The sequence below is a fragment of the Aulonocara sp. 'chitande type north' Nkhata Bay genome, linkage group LG3, assembly GCF_057382095.1.
Source record: "Aulonocara sp. 'chitande type north' Nkhata Bay isolate Kocher_YH1m ecotype deep benthic linkage group LG3, A_spYH_male_GT1.1, whole genome shotgun sequence".
NCBI lineage: Eukaryota > Metazoa > Chordata > Actinopteri > Cichliformes > Cichlidae > Aulonocara > Aulonocara sp. 'chitande type north' Nkhata Bay.
The window spans coordinates 5684992-5701898 of NC_141346.1; the positions used below are offsets into that span (position 1 = coordinate 5684992).

The window sequence follows — 16907 nt, forward strand, 5'->3', positions numbered from 1 at the left end:
ATAGAGAGAGAGAGAGAGAGAGAGAGGGAGAGAGAGAGAGAGAGAGAGAGAGAGATATAGATAGATAGATATATCCATATAATGATGCAGTGCTACACACATTCATATTTGCATGTTATTGTGTTCAGAGAGGCTGCTTTTTATTTTTATTTCCTCATTGCTGTGCACATTTTTTTTATAACCGACTTCAAGGTAAAACTTGGACTCAGATGCTGTTGAACCTGTTTTCTGGAACAGAGTCTTGAAGGAACCAAAAGCAAACTTTTATTTATGTGTCAACATTTGGAGATAAATGTCTCACTGATTCTGATCCATCCGTGTCGGTTAATTCTGCCAGTTGGATTTTTGTTTACAGGGGGATGAAGATGCTGCTGGTGTTGCTGCTCCTCATCAACAGTAAGATACACACTTTAAATACTGTTTAAATGCCGATTGTGTGTAAAACTTATGGAGCTGTATTACAAACAAGTAACTCGAATAGTGAGGAAAGAAGCTTTGTTTGTAAAAATATGAAAGACTGTAGTCAAAGGTTGTGCTTTTCCATCATTGAAACGCTGAACAACATCCTAAAATAGTTTTACACTAAATCCCTTTGTCTGTACGGTGGTTCAGTCCTCGTCTTACAAACAGGCGTTCATCGCAGTCACCGTACAAGTCTGTAGGCACTGAGAGCCAAGGATGAACATTTCTGACATACCTCTGCAGGAGTGCCAACTACTCACTGTGTGTGTGTGTGTGTGTGTGTGTGTGTGTGTGTGTGTGTGTGTGTGTATACATGGTGTAGACTTGTTTAAACTGATTCTACTACGGTGGTTATCCTCAGGCGGAGTGGCTGAGCAGCCTGCAGTTTATTCATATTGACTGTGATGTACAAGAAGGTACAGTGTTGTGTGTAACAGGAACAGGAAAACATCACAGTATAAAAGATGAAGATAAAGGCTGAACTGACAGCTGTTCCACTGCTGTCACATTAAGGACCTGCATCAGAATAATTTTTGTAATGTTGCTTTACTGGAACAGCAGTTATTAAACTTGTCACAAGATGGCGCTCCAACATATTCACAGGCACATTAAGTGGTGAAGGAAACACTTGTATGTACAATAAATGTATCTACAACATCTGTGTCAAACCAGCTTACTATTGTGTTGTCAAGAGTCAACGTTTCAATATTCAAACACATGTCTTGAGTTTCTTAAATTAATTTGTCACCTGAGGTATCTGAGACAAACCCACAGCATGCGGTTAATTTCTATGTCTGTTCATGTGTCTTCAGTTTCCCAGCATGCCCTGGCTGTGGTGGTGGAGGTGAATGAGGGGGAAAGATCTGTCCTGCTGCCCTGTCAATACTCAGGTATTACACCCGAGGACCCCACAATGATGTGGATGCGCAATGATCTTCATCCCAACTCTGTCCACCTACAGCGAGAAGGAAGAGATGACCTTAGAGGGCAAAACCAGCGTTACAGCAGGCGCACATCGATGAGGCGTGATGCTCTGCACACTTTAGACTTCAGCCTCACTCTGAGAAAACCACAACTGACCGACAGCGGCAGCTACACCTGCTCCATCAGTTTTGGAAGAGAAGAGCTGACACTGACAGTTATACAGCTACAGGTCAAAGGTCAGCAAGAAACACCAACACCTGCTCTTTATACAGCTCAGGAGTCAGTACTGTGGACAGATCAGACGTTAAACAGGTTAGATTGATTTGGTTAAAAGTTGCCATTGTTGTGTTTAAATTTGTCTTAAACACAACAATGACATGCAGTTTAAGACTAATTAAACTGCATGTTTAGATATTTTTCTGTTTCTACCATACATGTACGATGGTGGAGGAGGTTTAGCTATTAGTGTTTAACTGCAGGCACATTCCATATAAGATTGTGGTTTCCTTATTTGATAAGGAATGTTTACTTCCTGCCATTTATAGGCTCACCTGCACTGGTATATGAGAGACCGTTAAAGGGGTTAAACCGTATACAGGAGGGGTGAGATGACTCGGATGCTCGGATGAGCATGCACACACACACACACAGTCCCTTTAACCTTTATGACACACCATATGGGTTTTACAATGGGGTTGTGTGTTGACTGAATAAAGGCTGCAAGGGGACGCTGGTTCTTTGGCGTTGTGTGGGATCAGGTGAGATCCCAGACAACTGATCCGACCGGCTTCCCTTGCAAGTTAAAACCCATCAATCTCTGGTTGTCTTGCTTCGTTCATGGGGATAAGTCTCTGAATCAGTGAGGCCTGTGAGCGCAGGCCTAACAAAGAGTGTTTTGGCAATTCTGTTATAAACGAAGACCAACATTTTAGATCTAAGCTCCATGGAAGCCACAACTAAGGTACGATTTTAGCTTGAATAAAGCGATATTGATTCATTAAATCCTGAATTGATTTTTAAATATAAATGTATTTTGCCAGGAACACCTGAATCTCAGGTTAAACCTCACAAAACTATTTTAACAACCACCAAACAGCTAAAACACCAAATGACAGCAGGTACATTGATTCCACACAAACACCTAAACACAAAGCACAGACCATTCACTCGACGGCACATACACAGACACGCCATCAGGACTAAAAGGCGAGATCTCACTGATTCTGAAGCTGCAGGTTTTGTCACTCTCTGACCAAAATTTACTGAACCAGCAGCAAAAGTAGATCAAAACTAAGCTTGACATTTGATAAACATCGTCTTTAATTCCCTCTTACTTTTGCCGTTTTACTTCCACCACAATAGAATCACACTTCCTGGATGGCTCTCTGTCAGTCACTTAATATGTTGATTCATGGTTTTCTTTCATTTTTGATCTACTGCAAAATATTCTAAGGTAATATAAAAAGCTAGGCTAGAAAAAGGTTTTTCTGTGTTTTATTTTCACTTTGACACAAAGGCATCCGCTGTGATGCGCACACCTCTGAAGTCTCACAAGTGTCAGCTTTGTTTTTATATATAGATATAAAAATATGGAAATGTACTGATAAATGATCAGAATTATAATATTTCTCACTGTCTAAGTCAAAATTGAACTGATCGAGACCTTATGAATCAGAATCTAAACGATTATAGAAATCGACACCCATCCCTAGCCACAATAGCAGAATGGACTGATTTTTATATAACGCTTTTCTACTCTCCCGGAGTACTCAAAGCGCTCTATACAACATGCCTCATTCACCCACTCATACAAGCACTTCTAAACTCAAGTGCAAACTAAACTACATTCACACACATTCATACTCCGATGAATGCATCGGAGGGCAACTCTGGGTTAGTATCTTGCCCAAGGATGTTTGGGATGCAGACTGGGGAAGCCAAGGATCAAACCACCAACCTTCCGATCAGTAGCTGATCTGCTCTACCACCTGAGCCACAGCCACCCCCCCGAGGATACATAAATACATAATATTTTATATTTTCTGATGACCGTATTTAGTTGTCAAAACTGTGTAACACTCTTCAGAAATGTTGAGGTTTTTCACCACTTGCTGAAGCCTTTTCTAGTAAATACTGGCTCCCAGTGAAACTCAAGAATTCATTTAGTAAAGACAAGCTAACAAGTGCTGAGTTCTTTGGTACACTGTATTTAACCAGCTTTTGTTAAAACTTGTCTGAAATGTGGGATGCTTCCAAAGAGCAGGTTACGGTTACACTGGGTCTGCTTGAGGATGTCCTGCTGTCATCAGCAATGTTAGCTTCCTTGGTGGGTGGAAGTCCCTTTGATTCCGTTGACTATAATATTTTATTTAATGCTTAAGATGCTGGCTGGTATCTCTGGTTCAGCACAGTAGGAGGAAGGTTCCTCCTACTCGTCTAGAAAGACTTTTTGTCTCAGGGTAAGCAAACCCTCCTCTGACACTGCTGCTCTAATCTGTGGGGTAGTGCAAGGCTCAATTCTGGGTCCATTATTTTAATTTGATATCCTTTATTTAGCTGATGTCATTAAATGATATCAATTCTATGCTGATGACACCCAACTGTGTCTGTCTTTTAAGCCTCGACAGCTGGATAGACTATCCTCCACAGTCCACTCTGTGTCCCTGATAACTGCTCTCTACTAATAAACTTTTTTTTTATATTCACACAAGACTCAGACTATGACTACAGCTTCTCCATAAATGCCTTTAAGAATCAGTCAAAGGATTTCTGTCCAGTGTTTGTAATCTTTCTGTATTTGATTCTTGACTTATATGTAAAATCTCTTTGACGTTCCTTTAAGATAAGATAAGATAAGATAAGATAACCTTTATTAGTCCCACACGTGGGAAATTTGTTTTGTCACAGCAGGAAGTGGACAGTGCAAAAGTTATGACGCAAAAATTAGAATACAATAAGAATAAATACAGTACACAGCTGTACAGAATAGAATAAAATAAAATACTATATACAGTAGAATAAAATAGAATAAAAATATACAATAAGATAAAAATAGAATACGAATGCTATATACAACTGAGTAAAAATACAACGATGCCAGAAAAGATTATTGCACTTAGTGTTATTGCACATGTGTGGATGTGTGTGTTTGTTCAGTTAAAGTCTTTGTTGTGGAGTCTGACAGCAGTGGGGAGGAAAGACCTGCGAAATCTCTCCGTCCCACACCGTGGGTGCCGCAGTCTCCCACTGAAGGAGCTGCTCAGTGCTGTCACAGTCTGCTGCATGGGGTGGGAGACGTTGTCCAACAGGGATGACAGCTTAGCCGCCATTCTCCTGTCACTCACCACCTCCACTGGGTCCAGAGGGCATCCTAGAACAGAGCTGGCCCTTCGGATCACCCTGTTCAGTCTCTTCCTGTCCCCAGCAGAGATGCTGCCGCCCCAGCAGACCACACCATAAAAGATAGCAGAAGCCACCACAGAGTCATAGAAGGTCTTCAGGAGTGGGCCCTCCACCCCAAACGACCTGAGTCTCTGCAGCAGGTACAGCCTGCTCTGCCCTTTCCTGTAGAGGGCGTCTGAGTTATGAGTCCAGTCCAGAACATTTCTAAATTCTAATAGTCTCCTGTACGTAAATGCATAAATGTATTAATGCATTTGTGTCATTGTGGTGGATTACTGTAATGTCTAGTTTACAAGCTTAGAAAAAAAGCTTTATTTATATCTCTAAGTGATACAAAATGCTGCAGCCAGGCTCCTAATGCATTGTAGCAAGCAACAGTGAAGCGCTTTTTATTTATCTGCTTTACAGTTGATTTTATAATTAGATATAAAATTCTCATCCAGTGGAGCCCCGCCTTACGAAGACCCCATTTAACGAAGAATTCAAGTTAAGAAGGCTCTTAATGGCAGTATTTCTGCCCATGGTACGGCAAAATGCCCGCATAACGAAATCCGCTGGCAGAGACCAGAATTCCCACAATGCCTTCCGAATCATGTGATAACCCCTTGGCTTTTGTACTTGCGTTTTGCTGTTCCATATGAAAGACGTATCGTTGTTGCAGTGCGCTATTTCGTGTGCTTCTCATATGCAATTAGCCTACCGTTCATTCATAATGGGGCCGAAAAAACTTTCTGCAAGTGATTCGAGTGAAAAGAAGAAGCGTAAGGTGCTCTCGATGGAAACAAAGAGAGAAATTATTGACAAATATGAGCAAGGTCTGCCTCCACCAAGAACTTTGTCTTCAGCCAGCATCGCCTCACTCAAAAGGCGATGGAAAAAGGTGCTCCGACTTAACGAAAATTTTGACTTACGAAAGACGCTCTGGAACGAATTTAGTCGAGGTTCCACTGTACTTACATATAGACCACTACATGGGCTAGATCAATTTAGTGCTTTGTATGTACATCTGCCTTGCTCTGTGGACTTTTTCTTTTCAGTACAACTTTCTTTTACAGGCTTTTGTTCCCTTATTCCAACGTTTTTTTGCGATATCCTGCTGTCATCAAATTCAAAATGAGATTTCTGATCAGTCAAAAAATAAACAAACAGCAAAAAAAGAAAACATAGTTTAAAATACATTACATTTAAATTATAAAAACTTTTATAAGTGTCTAATATAAAGGTTTTGTGTGCATTAAACAATGTTTCCATGGCATCAAGGCTTTTTTAATGCTGGAAATGATCAAACGATGATTAAATTGTTAACGTTAAAGATCCAGTTTAGCTTTCAATGGGAAAAAAAGAGGCCAGATGATGATGTATTACCACAGAGACATAGATTAGCAACACTAATGCTCATATCCCAGATGACTATTTCATATTGTGATTTATTGTCCTCTCAGACCAGCAGGTGGAGATGAAGGTGACTGAAGGCTTAGAGTCCGTCATCCTGCCCTGCAAAACAAAACCTTACCTGCCTGAGGACAGCACAGTGGAGTGGACTCGCTCTGACCCAGAACTCATGATGGTCCATATGTATGCAAACGAAGGCGACCAACTTAATGACCAGGACGGCCTTTACAGAGACCGAACAACAGTGAATGAAGACCTGCTGAGAACTGGAGACCTCAGTCTGATCCTGAAAAACCCCACAAAGAGAGACAGTGGAGGATACATCTGCACCATCTACAGGGACAAAGACATCCTGAGACAGAAAGTAGAGCTGCAGGTCAAAGGTCAGAGATGTAGATAAAGGTCAGTGGTGCTGTAGATGTTGTCATAATATTATGATGATGTTTTAATATTATGGTCTATTATTGTTTTCTACACAGAGCCATTCCCATCTTGGGCCATAGCTCTCCCAATTATCCTGGTTGTTCTTGGGGTTTCTGGAGGTCTTTTATTTCATTTCCGGCACTATTTCATGTCAGGTGAGTGTCTCCTACTACACTACCCATAATGCCGATGGTCAGCAGGTGTCCTCTGGTGGCTCCTTGACTGCGGCTCACACAAACTTGTTCCAGAAGCTGAAAGAGTTGAGAGTTACAAACAGCTGATACAGAGAGCTGAAGAGAAACTTCCAGGTTTGTTCCAGAAGTCAGAAAACCTCCTTCAGACTCAGTCATTGATCAGTGAAACAGCTCCACAACATGACTTTACTAAACAGTGTGTGTGCTTCACTGCATTGATCTGACACAGAGGCTGCATGTGGACAAGCTGTTCTTCTTCTGTGGTGGTAAACAGCAGCTGACATGGAAACATGTGCTGACAGTAAATGTTGCAGCAGCTTCAGTAAATGTTCCTCCTTGAGTTGTGCTCAGTCATGTGGTGGAGAGCTTCAGATGTTCAGACACATGAGATCTTCATGGTTTCTGTGCTGATGTGTGTGAGACATGGCCGACTGTGGAGGCTCAGTCTGTCTGTTCTTCTTCATCCAACATGTCTGCAGCACTTTACAGGACGCTGCAGACTAGTTACCAAAGAACGAGTCAGGAACACATCAGGAACAAACTGAGACACAATCTGACTGAGACTAGAAGACAAGGAGGGGACAGGGAGGTCATGTGACCACCACAACTGCTGCTGATGTCATCATGTTGTGCTTTGTCGTCCTCTCAGTTTACCAGGTGGTGGTGGATTCAGGGGTGGAGTCTGTCCAGCTGCCCTGCAAAGGCACACTTCACCTCCCCAAAGATGCTAAAGTGGAGTGGATGGACAACAATGACAGGAAGGTCCACGTGTATGTGAATGGCCCTGATGAACCTGAACAACAGGACGAGTTTTACACAGATCGAACGAAGATGAATGAAGGCCTGTTGAAAACTGGAGACTTCAGTCTGACCCTGAAATACCCCACGAACACAAACAGCTACACCTGCACCATCTACAGCAGGGAGGGAAAGATCCTGCTGAAGAAACAAGTGGTGCTCACTGTTATAGGTCAGTGCTGTAGGTACAGGTCAGAGGTCAGAGGTCACTGTAAAAGCTCAGAGAATATGAACTGGGTTCACATCATCACATCATCCATGAGACTTTCATGAGTTTCTCATAATGTTGGTTTAGCATTTAGCTAGCACACTGCTAAAGTCAGTTCAAATATATCTATTTTGTTAGCACTCACATCTCAGTGAAAATAACTACATGCATGCTTTTTCCAGAACCGTTCAACTTTCCTCATAAACACACATGGAAATATCACAAATCTGGGTCATGAAACAAGGAGGGGAGGACCTGTTACCATCACTGCTTGTCATGTTCAAAATTTTTCAAGACTTTAGGAAAAATATCTGTCATTTAAAAACATTTAATTTGCTTCAGCAGTTGAAATTACAAGTTTACAGCGCTGTACCTTTGTGTGAACCATTGGTCTGCTTCACAGAAAGGATAACCTTGAAACGGGCTCTACAATAACAAACAATTACAATAACAAAGGATTATTAGGGCTATCTTCTCCGAGCACCAAATGTGGCAGTCTGCTGTGGATCCTCCTCATTCAGTCCGACCTTGCCTGGTGTCTGCTCCTTTGAGACAGAAAAGAAAAACATCTCCTTTAATTTTCTCAAAAATCCACAGTGCGCCTCGTAATAATATTATAATATATACACATTATAATAAAAGTTACCGTGAGGGTTCTGAATTCGGAAACAAATGCAATCGCATGGCAGGATGCTGTAAACGGACCAAACTCCAGTCAGGAGAACAACTGAAATAATCCATCCACAATACGAGGTTAGTCATTAATTTACTGCAACAACATAGGAATAGAACAGCTGTGAGAGAATTCAACATTCATTCATTCATTTATTTATTTATTTCACACTTGGTACAACAGATCAAACAAACCAACCACACTTTCTATCAATAAAGCACTACAACCATGTGTGAAAAGGAGCAGGAAGAAGAAAATATTCTTATTAAACCCTGCCCCCTATCTACATTCAAACTTATATTACAAGTGGGCACCAAAAATCAGGGAACAAACTAACATTAACATTTATCTCCGGTCCTAACCCAAACCAAACAACAAATTTACAATCAGAATATACCACTCCACATAATAACAAGGAGAAAATAAAAATAAAATAAATAAAACAAAAAATTATAATGGATCCATTTTCAATGAACTCCAATTTCATTCGCATTCTTCATATTGAGTTATCGTTTTAAGCATGTAACACTTTTTAAAACAATGTAAACTTATACAATTCTTTAAATTATAATGAATTGAGTTCCAGTCGTATACCCCTAACTGTTGGACTCATTAATCTTTGTGTAGTCCTAGCTAACTGATGCTTAAAATAAAATTTCCTTCTGCTATCTTCTCCCCCTGAACACAATAAAAATACTCTGTAACTTAAAGGGCAAAATATTATTTTTAGCCTTAAACATAATTAATAGTGTCCGTAATTTCACTAAATCTCCAAATTTTAATAATTTTGATTTTATAAATAATTTATTTGTATGTTCTCTATATTTAACATTATGAATCATTTGTATCACTTTCTTCTGTAATAAGTTTAGAGGTTTTATAGTATTCTCATATGTATTCCCCCAAACTTCAACACAGTAACTAAAATATGAGAAAAACAATGAAAAATATAAAATGCGCATTGTTTTATAATCTAATAAATCTCTTACATTTCCCAAAATATAAATGCTTTTAACCATCTTCTTTCTAATATACTCAATATGAGATTTCCAAATTTCCATCTACTATTACACCCAAAAAACGAAATTCAGTAACTCTTTCAATCAATTCTCCATCAATGGACATAATGACTTCAAATTCAAATTCAAATTTTATTTGTCACGTACACAGTCATACACAGTACGATATGTAGTGAAATGCTTGGACAACTGCTCGTGACCTAAAGAAAACAAAAAAGGAAAAGGCTATGAATAAGATAGGAAATAAATATGAAAAATTAAAAAGGGTAAATTTAACTAGGAAGGAATAAAATATAAATTAAGGTTGAAAATAAAATAACTGTACAACAAAATACACAATATAGAACTATATAAGAATGTATGAAGAAATATAAATAAATATATACACAATAACAGCAGCATATACACAATAACAGCAGCGTGATTTAAGTGATGAAGTGAAAACAATGTCCAGAATGTCCAGTGTGTGTAAGAACTGTATGTGTGGGTCAGTACTGTGTGGTGGTGTGATTGTGATTGAGAGACCGTATCGCCTGCGGGAAGAAGCTCCTCCTCAGTCTCTCTGTGTTGGTCTTCAGGGAGCGGAATCGCTTTCCTGACCTCAACAGAGAGAACAGTCTGTTGTTGGGATGGCTGAGGTCCTTCACGATCTTCCTGGCCTTGGTCCAGCACCGCCTGCTGTAGATTGAGTGCAGGTCAGGGAGCTCGGAGCGGATGGTGCGCTCAGCTGATCGCACAACCCTCTGTAGAGCTCGTCTGTCCTGCATGGTGCTGTTCCCGAACCAGGTTAAGATGTTTCCCGTCAGGATGCTCTCTATGGTGCACGAGTAAAAGTTCCTGAGCACCTTGGAGGGCAGTTGGAAGTCTCTCAAGCGTCTGAGGTGGTAGAGACGCTGTCGGGCCTTTTTCACCACGGTGTTGATGTGACAGGACCATGACAGGTCCTGCGTGATGTGAACTCCGAGGTATTTGAAGCTGTCCACTCTCTCCACTGGGCACTCGTTGATGACAGGGGTCTGGTAGTTCCTCTCCTGCTTAGTGCTGAAGTCCACTATCAGCTCCTTTGTCTTACTGACGTTTAGAAGGAGGTTGTTCCTCTGGCACCAGTTCTCCAGATTCCTAATCTCCTTCAGGTAGGCCGTCTCGTTGTTATCAGAGATCAGGCCCACCACGACGGTGTTGTCAGCAAACTTGATGATGGTGGTGGAGCTGGTAGTGGCCACACAGTCATATGTGTACAAAGAGTACAGCAGGGGGCTCAGAACACACCCCTGGGGGACTCCAGTGCTGAGAGTGGTGGAGGCTGAGACATGTCCGCCCATCCTTACTGCCTGTGGTCTGCCAGTTAGGAAGTTGGAGATCCACTGACACATAGATGAGCTGAGTCCCAGATGCTCCAGCTTGGTGGTGAGTGTGGAGGGAATTATGGTGTTAAATGCAGAGCTGTAGTCTATGAAGAGCATTTTAACATAATTCCCCCTTCTAGTGTCCAAGTGAGTGAGTGATGTGTGTAGGAGATGAGAGATGGCATCGTCTGTGGAACGATTTGGACGGTAAGCGAACTGTAGTGGGTCCAGTGTGTCTGGTAGTGAAGAAATGATGAAGTCTCTGACCAGGCGTTCAAAGCATTTCATCACTACTGAGGTGAGGGCTACAGGGCGATAGTCATTGAGAGAAGCAGGGTGGGGTTTCTTCGGGACAGGAACAATGATGGACTCTTTGAAGCATGTGGGGATCACCGACTGAGATAAAGAGATGTTGAATATCTCAGTGAACACAGGAGCTAGCTGGTATGCGCAGTCTCTTAGGATACGACCTGGGATGCCGTCTGGTCCTGCTGCTTTCCTGGTGTTCACTCTTTTGAAGGCTCTCCTTACTTCATGCTCGGAGATGACGAGCACGTTTCCGGTGCTGGCAGTATCTTCCTGTCTGCAGCCGTTAGCGCCGCTAGCACTAGCATCGTTGGAGTCCTTAGCTGCAGCCTCGAAGCGAGCATAGAAAGTGTTCAGCTCGTCTGCCAGAGTCACGGCCGCGTTCGTCATACCGGTTGTTGGTGCTTTATAGTCCGTTATTGTCCTTAGTCCCCGCCACAGGCTCCTAGAGTCACTCTGTTGGAGTTGTGACTCTAGTTTCCTCCCGTAGCGCTGCTTCGCCTCTTTCACCGCCCTCCGCACGTTATATGACGCGGCTTTGTACGGGTCCATGTCCCCCGTCGTGAGTCCCGTGTTGTAGGCAGCGGTGCGGGATCTCAGAGCGTCGCGGATGGTTTTATCCACCCACGGCTTCATGTTGGGAAACGTTGTGATAGTCTTTGTCTCCACGGTATCATCCGCTAGTTTCCCGATGAATCCCACAACCGCTTCCGTAAACACGTTGACTTCATCCTCCTTTGCATGATTGCCAAATATCATGAATTTCGTTTTTGTCAGATTCAAAGATAATTTATTTACATCAAACCATTTTTTCAATCTTAACATCTCAGAAGTCATAATTTCAACCAAATCTTTCAAATTCTCTCCAGAGCAATACAAATTTGTGTCATCTGCAAATAAAATAGAATTTAACCTTTTTGATACGTCACAGATATCATTAATATATAAATTAAAAAGTTTAGGTCCCAAAATAGAACCTTGAGGAACGCCACATACAATCTTCAATCTTTCAGAGGTATTGCCGAGATAATGTACATATTGCAACCTATTTTCTAAATAACTCCTTAACCAATTCAATGCCACGCCTCTCACACCATAATTATACACTTCAGAAATCAAAATAGAATGTTGTAACGTATCAAAAGCTATTTTTAAATCAACAAATACCCCAACTGTATATTTATTATTATTGGTTGCAGATGAAATATCGTCAATGAAAGTCAACAATGCTAATGCCGTTGATCTATTTTTACGAAATCCAAATTGATTTTCATTTATTAGTTGATATTTTTCAATAAAACTATCAAGTCTTTGCGCAAAAAGTTTTTCGAGCACTTTTGAAAACTGTGACAAAAGAGACACTGGCCTATAATTGTTAAAACTATGCTTATCTCCTGATTTATATAAGGGTATCACTTTTGCCACTTTCATTCGATCAGGAAATACTCCTGATTGTAGCGAAAGATTAAAAATATAGCAAAGAGGAATACTTATACAATCTAAAGTCTTTTTAATTACAACCATGTCTATACCATCACAGTCAGTATATTTTTTATTTTTAAAGTTTTCTACAATTGCTACTATTTCTTTTATGGTAATATCAGCCAAGAATGTGGAATTAACCATTCTATTATCTCCTGTCCAGGCTTCCTCATTTTCTGGATCGTCATTTTTCCTAATTAAATTTGCTAAAGTGGGTCCAACATTTACAAAAAAGGAATTGAATTCGTTTACTACTTCAGTCTTGTCTTCGACAACTTGATTATTCTTAATAAAATAATTAGGGCGATCTAAGGGTGTGTTCTTGTTACCCAATACCTCCTTAAAAATATTCCAAATTCCCTTAATATTATTCTTGTTTTCCTGAAAAAGTTTATTATAGTAGTCTTTCTTGGCTTTCCTCAATATTAATACCAACTTATTTTTATAAACTTTATATTTCATTTCCGCATTCTTAGTTCTCTGTGTTATATAATCTCTATATAAATTATTTTTCTTTTTACACGCATTTGCAAGACCCTTAGTTATCCAAGGTTTCATATTCTTATTCTTTTTCTTATACTTAAATGATACCAATGGACAATGTTTATCATACAGGCCAAGTAAGTATTTAAAAAAGCTCCGTATGCAACGTTGATCTCATTAACATAAACCTCCTTCCAGTCCACTTCCATGAGATCTTGTCTAAACTCTTTAATTGCCTCGTTATTTCTTAACCTTCTATAACTCACGAAACCAACCTCTTCCTTTCTTTTCATCCATCCATCCATCCATTCGCTTCCGCTTATCCTTTTTCAGGGTCGCGGGGGGCGCTGGAGCCTATCCCAGCTGTCATAGGGCGAGAGGCGGGGTACACCCTGGACAGGTTGCCAGTCTGTCGCAGCCTTTCTTTTCATATTTAAATCAAAAGTAAAAAAGACTGGTAGATGATCGCTTATATCATTTATGATGAGGCCACTCATAATATTACTCTCCAAACTATTAATGAAAATATGATCAATTAGTGTTTCTGATTTATCCGTTATTCTACTCGGCTTTATAATTAAAGGATAAAATCCTTTACCAAATAATAACTCAAAAAAATCTGACGCAGCCTTATCATTTGCCTCTTTACAAAGATCAATAATGTAATCACCACACAAACATACAATCAATGTAATGAATCAATGGTACAGAAGTAGCAGAAGCAAGAAGAATGAGTTGAGTAAAGTTTGATATCTAACTGTTTGGTTTCACTTAATGCACCTTATGGTTCGGAAAATACGGCATTTAATATTATCCTAGATCCTAAAATCTAGTTCATGACAACTTGTTTGGACATTCTGACCCAGAGACTATTCTAACCTTTATCATGTGTATGTGAGCACTCTGCTTCTTCTTTCAATATTTCAAATCCAGACAGTAGTGCTGGATGAAGCTCTCAACCCTCAAACACGGAGGGCCAAAATGTTTATGAGCACATTTGCATTGTGTATATATTAAAATAATAAAAACAGCTTTATTTAATAGTTTTATAAACAATGTAATAATTTTTAAACCCTAACATGCTGCTGTTGCTGTCTGTTCCACTTACACATGCTGTGTTGTCTTCTCAGTCCCCCAGGTGGTGGTGGATTCAGGGGTGGAGTCTGTCTTGTTGGACTGTAGAACCACACTTAAGTTACGTGAAGGTGCTAAAGTGGAGTGGAGAGACGCTTACAGGAAGGTCCATGTGTATCAGGATGGCTCGACTAAGCCAGAGAAACAGGATCAGGTGTACAGAGGCCGAACAGAGATGAATAAAGATGCGCTGAGGACTGGAGACCTCAGTCTGACCCTGAGATACCCCACAATCACAAACATCTACACCTGCACCCTCTATAACAGGGAGGAACACATCCTGCTGAGGAAACAAGTGGTGCTCAATGTCAGAGGTCAGTGCTGTAGATACAGGTCAAAGGTCACTGTAAAAGCTCACAGAAGATGAACTGTGAGAGTCCACATCATCCATGAGACTTTCATGAGGTTTTCATAATGTTTATTTAGCATTTAGCTAGCATACTGTGAAGGCTAAGTCAGTTCAAATATATCTATGTTGTTAGCACTCACATCCCAGTCAGAATAACGTCATCCATGCTTTTTACCAGAACCATCAAAGTGAACACACATGGAAATATCACAAATCTGAGTCATGAAAAGAGGAGGGGAGGTCCTGTTACCATCACTGCTGCTGTTCCTGTCTGTACCATTTATAAATGCTTCTTTTTTCTCTCAGTCCACCAGGTGGCCGTGGATTCAGGGGAGATGTCTGTCCAACTGCCCTGTGAAACCACACTTGAGTTGCCTCATGATGCTAAAGTGGAGTGGAGAGACACTTACAAAAAGGCCCATGTGTATGAGGATGGCTCTAATAAACCAGAAAAACAAGATCAGGATTACAGAGGCCGGACAGAGGTGAATGAAGACCTGCTGACAACTGGAGACCTCAGTTTGACCCTGCAATACCCCACAGAGAGGGACACACAAGTCTACACCTGCACCGTCTACAGCAAGGAGGGAAAAATCATGTTCAAGAAAGCAGTTAATCTGAAAGTCAATGGTCAGAGATTTAAATGACTCTGTTTGTTCACACACTGTGTTCTGTGTGTGTGTGTGTGTGTGTGTGTGTGTGTGTGTGTGTGTGTGTGTGTGTGTGTGTGTGTGTGTGTGTGTGTGTGTGGCCTACAGTAGTCTACTATCTTATACAGTTTGTGTGCTGCCTTTAGCCCTACAACAGCTGGGATAGACTCAGTTATGTTTGTGTATTTTGGAGGTACATCTCCTCTTTGTTGCGAGTTGGGGTCATTATTCCCCCCAAAAAACCCCAAAACAAAACACATCTATCACCGCCAACTGAGGCAGACACATAGGTAGCCCAAAATGGCAAATGTAGTTCCCAGCCCTCAGGAAACGTCCACCAAACGTCCACAGTCATAGAAACTCCCCCACAGCTACCTGCAAGTCAAACAAGGAGACAAGACAGCAGCTGACCACCATCAGTGACCATCTAGTTCACTGATGGTGGTCAGCTGATCCGGTTAATGACCAGAGAGAAGCAAAGTCATCCAGTTGTTATTATGCGAAGGCGGATGTTCTTCTTAAACAAACATGATCTAGAAGTAAGTAAATGACTCTGAAATTCCTCAAACTGTTACTGGAGGCCAAGGTAATGTCATTCAGGCTAAGTATCTGGTTAGATACCATATTCCTAACAGTTTTAGGGTTGAGTACAATTGCCTCACTTTGTCTTTCTGATAATTTATTGGATTGTTCCAAATGGGTTTCAGTTTACATCTGAGAGGTTTTTATGTTCAGGCTTTGAAAGCAGTTATGATAATTACTACTTCAGCTTTTGAAAGGCAAATTACAGATTTTTACTTTTCTGAAGTTCTAGATCCACCTATGGGCTGTCTGATAAGTTCAGTACAGTCTGAAACACACAACACAATCTATTGGATAAGCAGTAGTAGTAAAAGAATTTGGTAGTTGTAGATCATTATTGTGTTTCGGTTTTTGTAGAATGGTTTTAGATGTGTCCTCGAACCAACACAGCTGATTTAAACGGATAAATTAGCTCCTCAATATGTCATGAAGTTCTCCAGAGGCCTGGTAACGAACTAATCATGTGATTCAGGTGTGTTGACCCAAGGTGAGATCTAAAACCTGCAGGACACCGGCCCTCGTGGACTGGGATTGCCCACCCCTGGTCTAAACTCTAATACATCTTTGGTCAGGATGAATTTTTTTTTTTTAACCAATCTTCTGGCAAGGGTTTAGCAGAGTATTTTAAGGCCTATTTTTTGTGAGTGGAATCGGGCAGTAGCTGGATCTGAGTAGATATTTGTGTAGGTCAAAATTCTTCATAAAACTGCTGGAAAACCATCTGGACCTGGGGCTTTAAAGAAGGTGTAAAGATGTTGTAAACCCTGAGAGTGGGGTGCTGTGAATGGCAAGCATCACAAAGACGGAAATCATTCATGTACTGTTAAACAAACATCTTTACACTGCCAGATCCTTTCACTCACTGCTATACTGTCATTTTCTGGATTAAATAGCAGATTTAAGTCTTCTCTTATTACAAGTGTGGTGTTACTGCAAAGAACAGAATGTATGAAAAAAGGATGGTCATCAGCATTTGGTCCATGTATACTAGCAATACTCAGATCCAAATTTTGAATACATGAATATAAATTTACCATCTGGATCTGTAATAGTGTTGCCAACAGTGAAGATTATTTTTGC

At 40.7% G+C, this 16907-nt stretch overlaps 1 protein-coding gene across 1 annotated transcript in view; it reads left to right on the top strand.

The window, feature by feature from the left end:
- The first annotated feature begins 230 nt into the window (after window positions 1–230).
- LOC147333647 (uncharacterized) overlaps window positions 231–16907 on the top strand; it is a 36898-nt gene continuing 20221 nt past the window's right edge. The window contains exons 1-7 of the mRNA XM_086285818.1: window positions 231–396; window positions 1275–1622; window positions 6231–6563; window positions 6660–6758; window positions 7447–7767; window positions 14243–14560; window positions 14902–15225. Coding sequence (XP_086141944.1) covers window positions 360–396; window positions 1275–1622; window positions 6231–6563; window positions 6660–6758; window positions 7447–7767; window positions 14243–14560; window positions 14902–15225 — 1780 coding nt within the window. The 5' untranslated portion in view covers window positions 231–359. The remainder of the gene's footprint in view (window positions 397–1274; window positions 1623–6230; window positions 6564–6659; window positions 6759–7446; window positions 7768–14242; window positions 14561–14901; window positions 15226–16907) is intronic.